General features: G+C 37.3%; 1 protein-coding gene across 2 annotated transcripts in view; it reads left to right on the forward strand.

The window, feature by feature from the left end:
• Window positions 1-673: 673 nt before the first annotated feature.
• LOC122067883 (mitochondrial import receptor subunit TOM40-1-like) overlaps window positions 674-14486 on the forward strand; it is a 40075-nt gene continuing 26262 nt past the window's right edge. The window contains exons 1-6 of one of the 2 annotated variants that reach the window (XM_042631725.1): window positions 675-784; window positions 978-1119; window positions 4328-4409; window positions 4552-4651; window positions 4787-4882; window positions 4990-5040. In XM_042631725.1, coding sequence (XP_042487659.1) covers window positions 987-1119; window positions 4328-4409; window positions 4552-4651; window positions 4787-4882; window positions 4990-5040 — 462 coding nt within the window. In that variant the 5' untranslated portion in view covers window positions 675-784; window positions 978-986. Of the gene's footprint in view, window positions 1120-4327; window positions 4410-4551; window positions 4652-4786; window positions 4883-4989; window positions 5041-14486 lie in introns of both variants that reach the window. The other variant, XM_042631724.1, reaches the window with a different exon arrangement.

Here is a 14486-nt window from a genome sequence, read left to right on the forward strand (position 1 = left end):
CCAAGAAAAGATTCATTTTTTGAATTTCAAAATTCACCTTGGGGTTGGTGAAGCTTTCTTCTGTGATAAAAGAAAAAAAAAAGTCTTGCCAAAAACACATGAAAATAATTTTTTTCGTCTATTAGGCTATGTTTGGTAGCCAAGAGAAGAAGGAAAAAAAAAAGGAAAAATAATCTAGAAAAAAAAGGAAAAGAAATGAAATAGTAAGAAAATTAAAAAAGTATGTATGTTTGGTTACCATTAGAATTAGAAGAGAAGAAAAGAAAAGTTTTTGTATTTTTTAAAGTTTTCTTGTGTTTTTTGTCATATATATATTCTTTTTTTTTATATAAAAGAAAACTTTATAATTTCCAAGGTGAATTTTGAAATTTAAAAACTGAATCTTCTCTTAGACCAGGACAAGGCAACATGTCAAGTACAAAAAAAATTTCTTAACCCAAAAAAAAAGTATAATTTAATTTCTTAACCTAAGAATTTTTGTACTTTTTTCTTTTTTTTTTATTTTATTCTCTTGATTACCAAACACAGCCTTAGTGGCCAAACACACATAATTTTCTATTTTCTTATCATTTCATTTAATTTCTTCACTTTTTTAGATTATTATTATTATTATTTTTTTCTTTTCTTTTCTTTTCTTTTATTTTCTTCTCATTGGCTACCAAACACACCAAGGGTGCGGAAAACCTTGCCTAAACCCCAGCCGTCCGCTCTTTGGAGTTGCCATGCTCTGACTCTTCTCTTCCAAACGATCTATCCATTCCCGAGCCAGGAAGACAGCAGCCGGGTAAGGGGAGGAGTCCTGCCTTAACTCTTCCTTGACCTACCCACCCTCCACTCTTCCTATTCTGCTACCTCTAACCTCGGCTTCCTTGCCTGAATTGGTTCAACCTGCAAATCAAGTTTCCACAACAGTAAACTTGTTTAATACTTCGTTTTTTTTTTCTCTATTCTCTCTCTCTCTCTCTCTACTGCTCTAGGATATCAAAATGGCATCTGCTGTCGGAGTTGTTCCTCCCGCTACAACCATCAAGGATGGCGAGACCAAGGTTATAGAGCGGATCGATTATCTGAATCTGCCATGCCCCATACCATATGAAGAAATTCACCGAGAAGCTTTAAGTGAGTCTCACAACTAGTCATTCTTTATTTGTTTTTTTCGCTTCCCCCTCTTTAATTACCCGTTTTGGTCTGTGACTTGGCTATGCTATTGTGAATCTGCATTCTGCAGTAGTAGTAGGATGCATAGGGTGGATGCTGTTCTTGTTTCGTGTTTGTAATAACTGGGAGGATGAATAGAGCTCCCAGGAGACCCTCATTGGGATCTCCAAATTTCATTATAGGAAAAGAAGCTTTATGTTTTTTTTTCCCCCCTGAAATGTGATCGCATTAATGAAATGTATTTAATTTATGTGTTGAAGTTAGAAGTGATGCTAATGATTTATGGGTGATCTGTTGCTACCGGAGTTCCATGGCTTTCATTTTCATATTTTACTCTATTTGTGAGTCACTGTGGGACTAAAGCGGTTGGTAATATGACGGTCTTATGTAGCTTGATTTATCTAGGAAATATATAAATGTTTATATCAAGGTGTATGACTAAGAGAGAAGGGTCAACTGAATATCACTGAGGATTGATTGGTGCCATTTCTGTTCTGGGTCCATTTTGCAGTTGATCCATAGTATGGAGTCTCAGTCTCTGTTTGATTGGATGGTAAATGTTGTAAGAAAAATTAAAACAAAAACAGAACACAAACTTATCTAATCAATCACCAATAATAAATGTGTAACTAACTCAACACTTATTGAGTACAGTCACCAAATTTTTCATCACTATACTTCTGTAAAAACTATTAGAGTGCGGGAATTTACTTCCTTTTTCTACTGTCCAAAATTGATTGATCCATAATGCATTTGGAGTGAACCTGATACTCCCAATGCATGGAAACCTAATTTGGAGCTCATTGAAACCTAGCAGCATCTGGACTTTGAGGGACTGTTTACTTATTGGAAAACGCTGAGTATGTTTCTTATATACTGGGTAAAAACTTTCTGAAATAATGGGGAAAATTTAAATGTAGGCTGGTGGGTAATACTTCCTTTATTGGCATTGTTCGACCTCAAACTTTATATGGAGTTTCCTCCTTCACTAATAATACCCCATAATATGCATATATGAAAACATTGAAAGGGTGGAATCAAATCCTTTTGAGAATATATGATAAATGCAGATACCATTATCCATTTTGACAAAAATTATACTCCCATACATACTTATGGTCTCTTAATGTAAAATGTTGAAATCATGGTTCAAGATTTCAACCGATACAGTCGAAACTTCTCACATTTCAATGGTCTCCTAGGACTTTGATACAAATACCATGTGACTTTTAAAAGTCACTGGTTTCGTCCATTATCGACCAAAATTCCCACATTTCGGTCGAAATGTGGGTTTTCGAGTGGATCAGTGGGTTCGACCCTTGGATAGAACCAACCTTTATAAAACCTTCTTAAATGGGAAACCAAACCTTCTTATTTTGAAATTTCTACCCTTTCCCCTTATTTCTTCTCTGTGAAGTGGAAAACTTGGGAAAACACCAAGATTTTGCCTTTGTGCCATCAAATTTTCATTCTAAGCTTGGATCTCGCACTTTCATAACAAATCTGCTTAAGGAAGGGAGCTTGGACCAAAAAGGTAAATCCCATCTTCCCCCAAAATCATTTTTTATAGAATATACTTGAAAATATAGTAGAGTGTTGACTGTTGATTGCTGAGAATTGACAGACAACTCACAATTATGTAAGATTATTATCTATTTTGGATCCTTTACATTATGTTTTGCTTGTTTGAATTTTTAATGATGTATTTTACATTTTTAGTTAGTAACTTATATATGTACTTATGTGATATAGTTTTAGTCAACGACTCAATGTACATTAGCAAACTTTGGTCAACACCACAAGTCTGACTTTAGGTGTTTTTTCCATGAAAGTAATTATGTGAATGAGTTAGAAATGACTAGAATAGGACGTACACAAAAAATAGGTAAAAAAACACATTTTGGGGGTCAAAACCAATGTTTTCACAAAACTGAGAATGTTTCCCTGGTTTCCTCAAAAGTTCCCTCATTTCGACCGAAATTTTGGTCCCCCAGTCAAAGCCCGATATTTTGAATCTTGGTTGAAATATCTGGAAATTCTCAGAGTGAGAATGTGGGGGCTTTTTTCCTTCAGAGTTTTATGTATGGCACTTATCTTTCTAGTGTAAGGTTGCGGAGACTGCCTTATTAAAATTCTTGAAAGGAGTAGAGCTTCATTGCCATGCATGTGTACTTCAGATTACCTATCTTTATTGGAATTTTATTACCTTTTATTTTTATTTTTTATTTAAAAAAAAAATATTTGGGCTGCCTGATTGTCTAATGCATCAAAATTTTAGGTTTTAGCTTTCGCATCAATAACTCGTGTGGAAAGTCTTAGATATAGATGTATATCTGTGATATTATTGAATCGTTTCATTCACGGTGAGCTGGATGAGAAGAAACTCTCATGTCTGGTTCTGCAGTAGAGATGTAATTTACAAATTCCCATCAATTATAACCCAAAAGAACCAGATTCCATAAACAGGCAGAGGAAGAATGAAGGAATACTTTATCGAGGCCAGTCATATTTGTTTCAGGCAGATACGCTTTTTCAAGCACCTTGAACCCGCTTGGATTCACATATAGACAAATAGAAACAGGCAAGTTGAGCAATGACACAATATGCACGTCAGTGGTGGAAAAATATGGGTACATATATTTCCAGACAAACCCGTTACAGTAAGACCTACGGAAACACGTATGGGTTCAGGCTAAGGATCTCCTGAATATTGGGTATTTGTCATTAAACCGGGTCGAAATGCAAAATTTTCTGTTGAGGGTGAGAATAGTAATATGGTTCTATAAGCAACTATCTGGAAGAGCTAGAGGAGATACTCTTAGATTCCTGGAGTCTTACCATTTTGTATCCTCAGACTCTTGATAATCACCATATACACTGTATACTCATGGTTTTGAAGTCAAATTTGAAAATTTTGGGTGGTTTCCTTCTTCAAAATCTGGCCTTTTGTCTGATGTATAGTTTTTAACTCATTCTATGTTTATGCTTTTAACAATTTACTATGCTCTTTGTGATTTTGAGAGAATATAAAGGGTATTGTTTAATGTTTAGTGTTTCCTTATGATCTAGGACACATTGGCAGGTTGGCATTCTGAAACCTGTAAGTAATGGTGAAATGTTTGCAAAGGAAGAATTAAAGAGTTAATATTCTGTTTAATGTCTTTGACAGTGTCCTTAAAGCCAGAACTTTTTGAAGGGATGCGCTTTGATTTTACCAAGGGACTTAATCAGAGATTCTCTCTAAGTCACAGGTAGCTTCCTTTTTAATTTTTGTGCCATTATTAAAGACATTTTTTCAATTATGTTTTCTTTTATTCTTTTCCTTCTTAAAATTTTAGCTCGGCTAGTGATGCTTTTGTTTCATATAATCATTTTCTCTCAACCATTTGTCAGTGTGTTCATGGGACCTATGGAGGTTCCTTCTCAATCTTCCGAGGCCATAAAGATCCCTACTGCTCACTATGAATTCGGGGCTAATTTCCTGGACCCAAAGGTAGGTGTTGTATTGAACCTTATTTTACTTTATTTTATCTTTTTAATTGCCTGCTGCAATTTTTAGACTTTGAAGTTAGCTTTTTTCATCAGAAGTTTGACTCTAAATTGTGGGTGCATAAAATATATTCAACAGTTGATGCTTTTTGGGAGGATATTGACGGATGGGAGGCTTAATGCGAGAATGAAGTGTGATTTGAGTGACAATCTGACCTTGAAGGCAAATGCTCAGGTAGTATAGGTTTTAACGGAGTTTGTGATCTATGGATTCATTTGGTCTCTTTGGTATGCATTAGCTTTTTTAATGTAGGTTAATAAATTTTATTGTTTTCTTTGCAGCTTACTAATGAGCCTCATATGTCACATGGAATGGTTAATTTTGATTACAAGGTGAGACTCCCTGCTTTTGATGTGTTTGTATTTTCTTTGTGTTCGTATGATGCATTTATCTGGTTTTTATATTAGCTTGATCTTGAGAGAGGTATCAGGTGGATTCTTTGGTGAACCTTTTCTTTTTGTTATTGTTGTCAACTTTTGGAGGCTAGGCTTATTAATGGCGTAGCATGAAGGTTACATCACATCTAATGCCTAGGAGACTGCACAGAAATATTTCTTCTACCAGAGATAATCTCAGAGAAGAGACCAACAAGAAGAGCTTTATGTTCTGCCACGTAAGTGTGGAAAGGTTTCTGAGGACTTGGGAACCCATCCAGTGCATGTAATCTAAGAATATGACGAGTCAAGCGTGGGAAATTGGATGGGGAAAGGGAGGGGTGGGGAAGAGAATTTGTTGTGATGCACATGTGATACACTGAGTTGGTGTTGTAAAGCCTTGGTGGTTCTGCAGGTTTTGGGCTTCTCTTATTTTGTAATAAAAAAATTTCTTCTGTATATCTATCTTATTAGTTATTTATCTATCAACAGATGTTAGGAAAGTAATATAAGTCCAGTTCTCAAATAGACAATTAAGAACCAATCTCACTGTAGGATCACTTGATATTAGTATCAGAAGGTTACACCTTGTAATCTGCAGCAGTAAATAACTGTAACACCTAACAGAAAGGTGTTTCACTCTTAGGACTATTGACAACTTATAACAGCACTTTGGATAAAGTATAACCACAGCAGACACCAACAGTACCAACTCTGGTCTATCGCAGGAGAACAGCCAGAATAACCAGAAGCAAAGTGGTAACAGAATTAGCGATTAGGGCCCTGCATGATAACACTTCTGTTTCTGGGCCAAATTTCTGGACGAAAAAACATGTTTGGTAACACATAGGCTGTGTTTGGTAGTCATCTAGAAAAACGTAAATGTCAGAAACGTTTTTCTGTTCTATGGGAACAAAAAAAGGGAATTAAGTCTTTGGTGTCAACTTGGTGTTTTTCGGTTTTTTTTTTTTTGGAACAAAAAGGGGAAAAAAAAAAGAGCTAGAAATGCAAAATGATGGAACAACGAAACCTTGTTCCATCATTTCAGTTTCGTTCCAAATATAAAAAAATGAACAACTAAGGTAATCGTTCCTGAAACAGGTTCACCAAACACCATTTCTTTGTTTTAAAACGGCATTTTGGCACTGAAACTAAAAATTCTGTTTTTGACATGAAACATCGTTTCTGGACCTGAATGACTATCAAACGCAGCCATAGTAATTTATATTTTTGGGTCAAAAAAGAAACAGAAATGTGTTTGTTATGCGCAGTAATTTCTGTTCTGTTTCTCAAAGTTTTATACATTTACAAAAATGTCATTGAATGCATGGTTTAAAGTATCAGTGCCTATCGTACCATATCGGTATCGGTCGGCACTGATACGATACATGTGTTTTAAAAAAAATCTATGTATTGTACGATACGATACGATACTCATCGATACATACTGATATTTCCTATGTGTACAATTGAGCCCGAAGAATTGAATTACATGCAATACTCATCGATACTCATCGATACGCAACTGATACTGATACTTGAGATACGTATCTACACAACCCATTTCACTTTCGAAACAAAGCTTATTCTTCTCGCTGGCAGTTGTTAAGTTTCCAAAATTGGAAGCACAACTGCACTTTTAACCAACATATTTCACAATTTTGATTTACCATTCTTTCACATGCTCCTTGTCATGAATTATGGCATCCTCATGTTGATCATCTCCTCCAGTTTACGTCTGCAGAGTTGTTGCAGCCGGATTAGTGTCTTCCGTTTGATTTTTTCATTCTATTTAATTCTTAATTTCTGTAAGAATCATCACAACTAGTGTCATCAATTCCATTTAATGTTGTTTGTCCTTGCGACAAGCCAAGTGTATCGATCCTTCCATAAAATTGAACGTTGTATCTCATGTCATGATTGTTCAAGTTATTGCCATACATTTTGCAGTATTCTAATAGTATTTTTATAAGAAGCTGGATGGCAAGATCAAACAATTAAGTTTGTTTTACTTCTTTTTTCGCTATTTTTAGTAGATTTAGGTAAAACAAACTAAAACATTGCATCGAACATGAGAATTATTGCATCAATTTATTCATAGATTTTTAAAATTTCCTAGAAAGTTGACAATAGACCATTACTACATGTAAGAAATCTCATCCTTTTGAATAGTTTCAATTGAATGCACTTGTCTCGTAGATTCTTCATTTCAGTGTTTATACATGATACATATTATATATAGCTTTTTTTTTAATGCAAAAGTCTATAAAAACGTGTTTCCTGTCCATTTATATGCATATCTTTAGTGTATCTTAACTTATCTCTAATACGATATGATACCCTCTAATATGTATTTTAAATTTAACTGACTGATACGGTGACGGATACCGATACTTTAATCCTTGATTGAATACCCAAAAATTTGGTGAAGGCAGTGGTTGCAATGGTTGTGGCAGTGGTGGCAGTGGAGGAGGAGGTGTTGGCAGTGGTGGCGGGGGTGGAGTGTTATTGGTGGCGGTGGCAGTGGCGGTGGCAGTGGTAGTGGCAGTGGCCGTGGCAGTGGCGGTGGTTGGTGTTGTATTGGAGGTCTAGTTTTATTTTTAACATGAAATTAGTACTTTGCCCATCAAATTCACCATGTGCTCTTTAGAGAGCAACTCCCCCTATTTCTCCTTTTTGTTTTTGGAATAGAGAAGTTCCAAATTAAAGCTTTTTTGTCCTAATTCTCAGCAACTTTTTTTTTTTGTCCCGGCTCATTTCCATGAACACAAAAATGAACCAGTGGCAACAAGCAGATTTCTATTCACAAAAAAGGAAAAAAAAGAAAAAAAAAAAAAAAAAAAAAGGAGAATAAATGTTATCTTGCAAGGCCTTGGTAGCTCTAATGGGACTGTATCCCAATCAATGGTAAACGGTAAACCTCCCAGGGCTGAATAACTCTTCAAAATTGCAACCAAGTTTGATGGTTGGATTAACAGATATCAAGAGAACTCAGAATTAGAAAGTAAGCTTCCAAAATAGCAACTAAAGCCTATGGCCAATCCAGGCTTTGGATCAGGCTGAAATTAATATCAAAGAAGAGGTTATAGAAGGGTGATACGGTGCCAAATATGGGCTGAAACTGATGCCTGGATCTGAATTTTCTTGGGCTTGAAGATCTCAGCAGCAGAACATCCACCAGTAGAACCACAGACTGAACATAATTCTTCAACCAAAACTCAATGGAGAAGAAAGGAATAAGGGTATAGGAGGAGGAGGATATGACCACCCTTGGTCAGTCTCATGGTTTGAGGACTCAGTTTTGGGCATAATTTCGGTACGGCCCGAAATTAAGTTGTATTGAGATCTCAATGAAACCTGGTATTTTTTGATAGGAAGTTTCAGGGATGGGTTTCGGTAGACATATGGCTAAGTTAGCCCCTGAACCAGCCTATTTTGGGCCTTCCAAACATGGTGGAAATTAGGTTTTAAAAATCAAACCAAAATGGTTCTTTGACTTAGGACGCTAGGTTGGTAGTTTACGCTAAGCTCTACCCTAGGCTATTCTACACAATATGTAGTACTGCTAGAACACATATAATTCTATTAAAGTTGTAAAACAACTTAAACAAACATTAGGTTAAAAGATATCAAACATGATTTGGGAAAGTTAGCATCAAGTACATGCACAATTTTTTTAGTTACTAAGGACAAGATAAGCCCCGTCTCTTTGCTGGTCCCTAAGAATTCTTGTTGAGGTTTAGCCAGGAGCTTCTTCTTAGCATGGTGTCCCGTGCATGTACTTGGTCCTTCTTTGTAGTGACTTGCCTGGTATACTTTTCTTTCGTTGGCTGTTTCTTAGCTACAAATTGTAAAATCTGTTTTCGCTTGGCTTGGGCAGCTCTAAGCTTTGTCTTCGCAGCTAGTTCCTTGATTGGATTAAGCATTAAAGGCTTGCCCTTAAATCAAAGAAACATTGATTTTTGGTGCCCCCAACCAACACATTGTTGTCGTATCTCCATGGTCATCTAAGTTAAAAATCCGTCAACATCATGGGGATAATGTCACACCTCTTCAGTTTCCCATTCAATAACAAAAGCTTGTGAGACGACATTTACACAACTCCCAAGTGTATAATATGCAATAGCAGTGCCAATCTTCACCCTTTGATTCAGCGACCAGAATTCAATTCACGACATTAACTTCATAGATATCTTTGTTTTCTTCATCATCTAGAGTATTGCCATATCTCTCATCATCAAGAACTGCATTAAGGGCCAAATCATCATCTTCTTGGGGGTTACATACTGCAGTTCAAGATTGGCTTCAGTGGCTTCAATGACTGAATTATTATTGTGACAATGCAAAACATAATTCAAAGTGTCTGAACCCGTTGCAATGATAGCACTTGGTTGCACCTCCACTAGTCATGGAGCCTTACGCTTTTTGCAGTGAATTTGGAGCTCAATTAGGAAACCCACTTGGTTTATTTGCTGGAACATTCCTTCTACTATCTCCGGATTGTGGGTTGAACCACCGGGTAGATGTTTTAATCAAATATTCAGTTGAAAGAGCTTTCTCAAAGCAATCATTTAAGCTAGGTCACTCCAATCTTATCTCTGATTTCAGGTTGTTGCCCCAATATGAAACGGGAAATCAACTGGTCATCTTCCTTGTTCGGTCCCGTCACCCATGCGAACAATAAGGTTGTCAAATTGTTCCTTATATTCTTCGACTGAGAGAGGCCGTTGCCGAAGGGTATTGAGCTGATCATGAAGCCTTGACTAAAAAGTTTTTTAGGCATATACTCATCCTTTAATTCCTCCTCCATCTCCTCCCAAGTAGTGGGTTCTTGTCAACGATGAATCAACTTCTGTTCATAATTACGCCACCATTCTCATGCTGCCCCCACGAATTTGGAACTTCCTAACTTCAACTTCCTGACCTCTTATAAGTCATACCTATCGAATTAATCATCAAGTGCACACATTCTTCAATCAAGGAACTATTGTGGGTGATGTCGGCCATTGAACTCTATCAATTCCAGCTTCACTTTATTGGTGTCGAACTGCCTCAGTGTTGCATCTCAATCAAAGTGTGTTGGGACATTGCCTCCAAAGGTGTCTGGTGTGTGTAGAGTCCTTTGAGCAGGTCGAGGAAAGACTCAGAGAGCATGTTTGGTTGTGGACTGCTGCTGTCACACTGTTTGTGATGTCAAAGAGTCCATGTGGTGCTCTATGGTGGTCTTCCTTTCAGTCAACTGTTGGAGCATCCCAACAATGGGAAGATTAGTCTCTAAGGCCTGGTTTGGGGTGCCGGAACTCCCCTCACCCATGCTCTGATACCAAAATAATGTTAAGGCCAGTTCTCAAATTAACAACTAAGAACTAATCTCACTGTATGATCACTTAATATTAATATCAGAAGGTTACATGTAATTAGCAACAGTAAGTAACACTAACAGCTAACAGCAAAGCGTTTCCCTCTTACGACTATTGACACCTTATAACAGCACCTTGGATAAAGTCTAGACACAGGAGAAACTAACAGTACCAACTCTGGTCTATCTCGGGACAGATAACAGACAGAATAACCAGAAACAAAGTGGTAATAGAATAAGCAACTAGATAGCTATGATGGGACCGATATCCCAATCGATGGTAGACCTCTTGAGGGCTGAATAACTCTTCAAATTGCACCCAAGTTTGATGGTTGGATTAACAGATATCAAGAGAACTCACAATTAGAAAGTAGGCTTCCAAAATAGCAATACAGCCTATGGCCAGATCCAGCCTTTGGATCAGGCTAAATTAATATTGAAGTAAGAGGTTATGGAAGAGCATTATTGTTCCAAAATATGGGCTGAAACTGATGCTTGGATCTGAATTATCTTGGTTTTGAAGATAATCCGCAGCAGAACATCAACCAGTAGAACCACAGGCTGTGAACTTGATTCTTCAACCAGAACTTGATGGAGAAGAAAAGAATAAGGAGATAGGGGAAGGAGGATCTGACTAAGGCTGATGTAGATAAATCATTTGGGCTTATTTTATTGCAAATAAGCCTTGGGTTGCGTTATGTATGTGTTGGGCCTTTGATCCCATGAGTTTTCTTTGAAATGGACCACTTTAATTGGCCTAAAATATGGGTACAAGGTAGGAAAACGGGATTTATATTCAGTGCTTTTATTTAAGTTGTTTTAATTCAGTAAAGGCCCATGGGGCCCATCGAGTGTAATATTCTATATGGACTATTAGTTAGTCAGTCCTATTCCGTGTTGGAGTTAGAAGTCTAATCCTAGTTCTATTTGAAGTCCTAGTTGTAGCAGGAGTGTCTAGTCCTATTTGGAAACTAGCTCCTAGTCAAGGTATGATTGTAATTCTGTCCTCTTTAAATAGAGGAGCCTATGCACTGATATTGCTGAGATTTGAATAAAGAAGATTTGCAATCAATTGCTTAGAGCAGCCGGGATAGCTGTGGGTGAGAAGCCCCGAGCCGAGATAGCAACCTCCTCTCCCATTTCCCTTTTTTCTTCTTTACTTTAATCACTTTATTTCCTTTCTATTTTCTGTTTACTGTTATTAGAAATTCAGACTTGTTAAAGCATTCAAAATCAGAATCGATCAGCTAAAGAGTTCTTGTTCTTGAAGCCAATCGACCCTCATTGCTGCCCAAGTCTGAGATCTGATCTGTAGATACTTTGGAGGACTGGTTCTATACTCTAAGAAGATCAATCGATCTTCTCTTGAAAGTTATCTGAAGAAGGCAAGTTGCTGTTCTTGCAGAATTCTTCACATTTTCTCAAATCAAGAAAGCGCATAACTCCATAACCAACTGTCAGAAGTTCTTCATATTTGGGGGGGGTTTTGTACCCTTGGTGGGCCCTACAATCGAGAAAAACTTGTAGCTCAAGTGGAGCCTTATAGACCTGGCCGCACCTTTCTCTCTCCAGCTCTATAGCAGGTCTTTCTCTCTCCTATCAGGTGGGGTTTTTGAGTGGTTTTGCTCCTGTATGGGTATTATATCCTTGGGGGTTTATTTGATGGTCTTATTTTTGATTTTGTTTCTTAAGTATCTTTGATTGTAATTCCACCCATGGAGGTTGTTAATTTTTGGGATCTGTTTTGTTAGGTCTTGTGTGTGTTATTAAGTTTTGTGGGTCATAAGTTCTTGGAGTTATAACCTGCTGGGGTAGTTTATTTCTTGTAATCTACTCCTACATTAAAGGCCTTTCACCTATGGCTTTGGTCAGTCTCTCACTTCCTAGGACTCTCTCCTCACACCGTTTCACACAGCTCTTTCTAAAAACTAGAAACATTCATCTTCATTAAATCATGGAGACACTAAAGGTCTCAATACATATAGGCTGGCTATTGCTATGACTAGAAAGGAAATAACAGTAATAGAAAGTCTCTTACAAGTTACAAGTAAACATTGGGGCTTGTACTGTAAGCAGTCTAAGATCCTAGCTTATAAACTCAAAATATAAATTACTAAAAATGATTTAAAAAAATAATAACTTAACAGTCCCCACGATTTGGTTTTGGGTGTAGCTGAAAACACCTAGCCCAAGGTTGGTTAGGCCTTTAGGCCCACATCAAACCAAGGTCCACTTAAGTGACATGGGCCTGGTTCCCAAGGTTCCTATGGCTATATTTCTTGCTTAAAGGAAAATTCTACGGCACAATTGTAAGACCAGCTATAATGTATGGGGCAGAATGTTGGGCAGTCAAGAAGCGTCACATAGATAAGTTGAGTGTAGCAGAGATGAGGATGCTGAGATAGATGTGCGGCAAAAATAGGAGAGATAGAGTGGGGAATGACTGGGTTAAAGCCGATTTGGGAGTTGATTCGATTCAAGACAAGCTCAAAGAATGTCGCCCATAGTTAGTAAGTTTGGGGACGGCAATAATACAGGAACGGATACGTATGACAATTAAATGGACCATGCGGTAATAATATGTTTCAAAAAATTTGGGGCAATAAAACACGTACAGCAATGATGGTACGTGTTTAATATGATTGCACTGTAAAAATCCAGGAGCAAAAATACGAGACTAAAAATGATTGTTTGAAACTAAATTCTATTCTCCCATGCTTTTATGGACACTAAAATCCAATCTGATTTTCCAATTTGAAATCATTTCCCATTCTTTTGAATTTTCACATTTAATATTAATTAAATTTAACCCCAAAAAAGGGTATGGTAGAAAGAACTAAGAGGAGAATTGAACCTCATCTCATCTCGTAACTTTTACATGTTCTCTTCTTCTTCTTGGTACGAAAACAAGGTTCAAGAAGATGGAGAATAGGTGTTTACAATCGTTCATCCCAGAGGTGCGTTTGGATTTTCTTAAAATTTTTATGGGGGATACAACCTAGGACCGGTCACGGATTAATTTTAAGGCTCAAGAACCTCCTCCCTTCAACTCTCTTGATTTCCCAGATGCAGTATTGCAAGAACAGAGGGAGGAGAACACCTGTGTAATTTCCCTCTTTCTAATTCTTCACATTGTCCAGCTGCAACTATGTTTGTAAATAATTGTTGGTCCAATTCAAATGGCGATTGTATGCTAAATTTCCGAGAAAGGTTTTCATTTCAACCCCTTTTGGAGAATCCGCCCTTGGCCATCTTTGTCCATGTGAGTCATCTCTTTTGAATCTTTCTTGCTTCTCGTTAAAAATTATTTACAGATGCAATCGCCCTCGATTGGATTTTCGACTACCAATGGGAAGAGAAACGGAGACGATGAAGGGTTGATTGGGTTTTCAACAATTGGTGGGAATAGAAATGGAGAAGAGAATGAGAGCAGGGCGTATTGATGTTTTATCTATCGCCCTCGGTCGTTGGCCATCGGGAACGGAGTTGGAGAAGAAGGGGTCAGTGGGGCAAGGGTTCCTCATTTTTTCAATCAACTAGGGTTCCTGATGGAAGATGGGGGTCGGGAATCGGGATTTGGCCCATTTGGGTTAATCTCATTTTTTTTTTTAACCCAAAAGTTTTATTGAGTATGTAATGTATTATACGAGTATCATTCGTGTATAATGCAATTATCTTTAAAATACATGTATTAAACGGTTTTTTTAGATTGATATGCCAAATTACGATCTTTTGAATTAAACGTTCGGATACGCGTATTATACGCTTATTTACTAACTATGATGTCGCCTAAGGTGGCTGGATCATAGTATGACATCAAATAGAGCTGTTTGGAGGGAAAAGATCCATGTATCGGATTTAGTTGGGATGTCCCGGAGGTGTTGCTTTGCTATGTTTCTTTTCTTTTTCTCCCCCCCCACAACCTTTTTTTTTAATCTTGCTCTAGCACGGACCCATGTAGCCAACCCCATTAGTTGGCAAAAGGCTTTGTTGTTGTTGTTGTTGAACCTGTCTACATCAGAATGTATGTTAGTTTATTGCAGTC

The sequence above is a fragment of the Macadamia integrifolia genome, unplaced genomic scaffold (genome assembly GCF_013358625.1).
Source record: "Macadamia integrifolia cultivar HAES 741 unplaced genomic scaffold, SCU_Mint_v3 scaffold319, whole genome shotgun sequence".
In the NCBI taxonomy this organism is placed as follows: domain Eukaryota; kingdom Viridiplantae; phylum Streptophyta; class Magnoliopsida; order Proteales; family Proteaceae; genus Macadamia; species Macadamia integrifolia.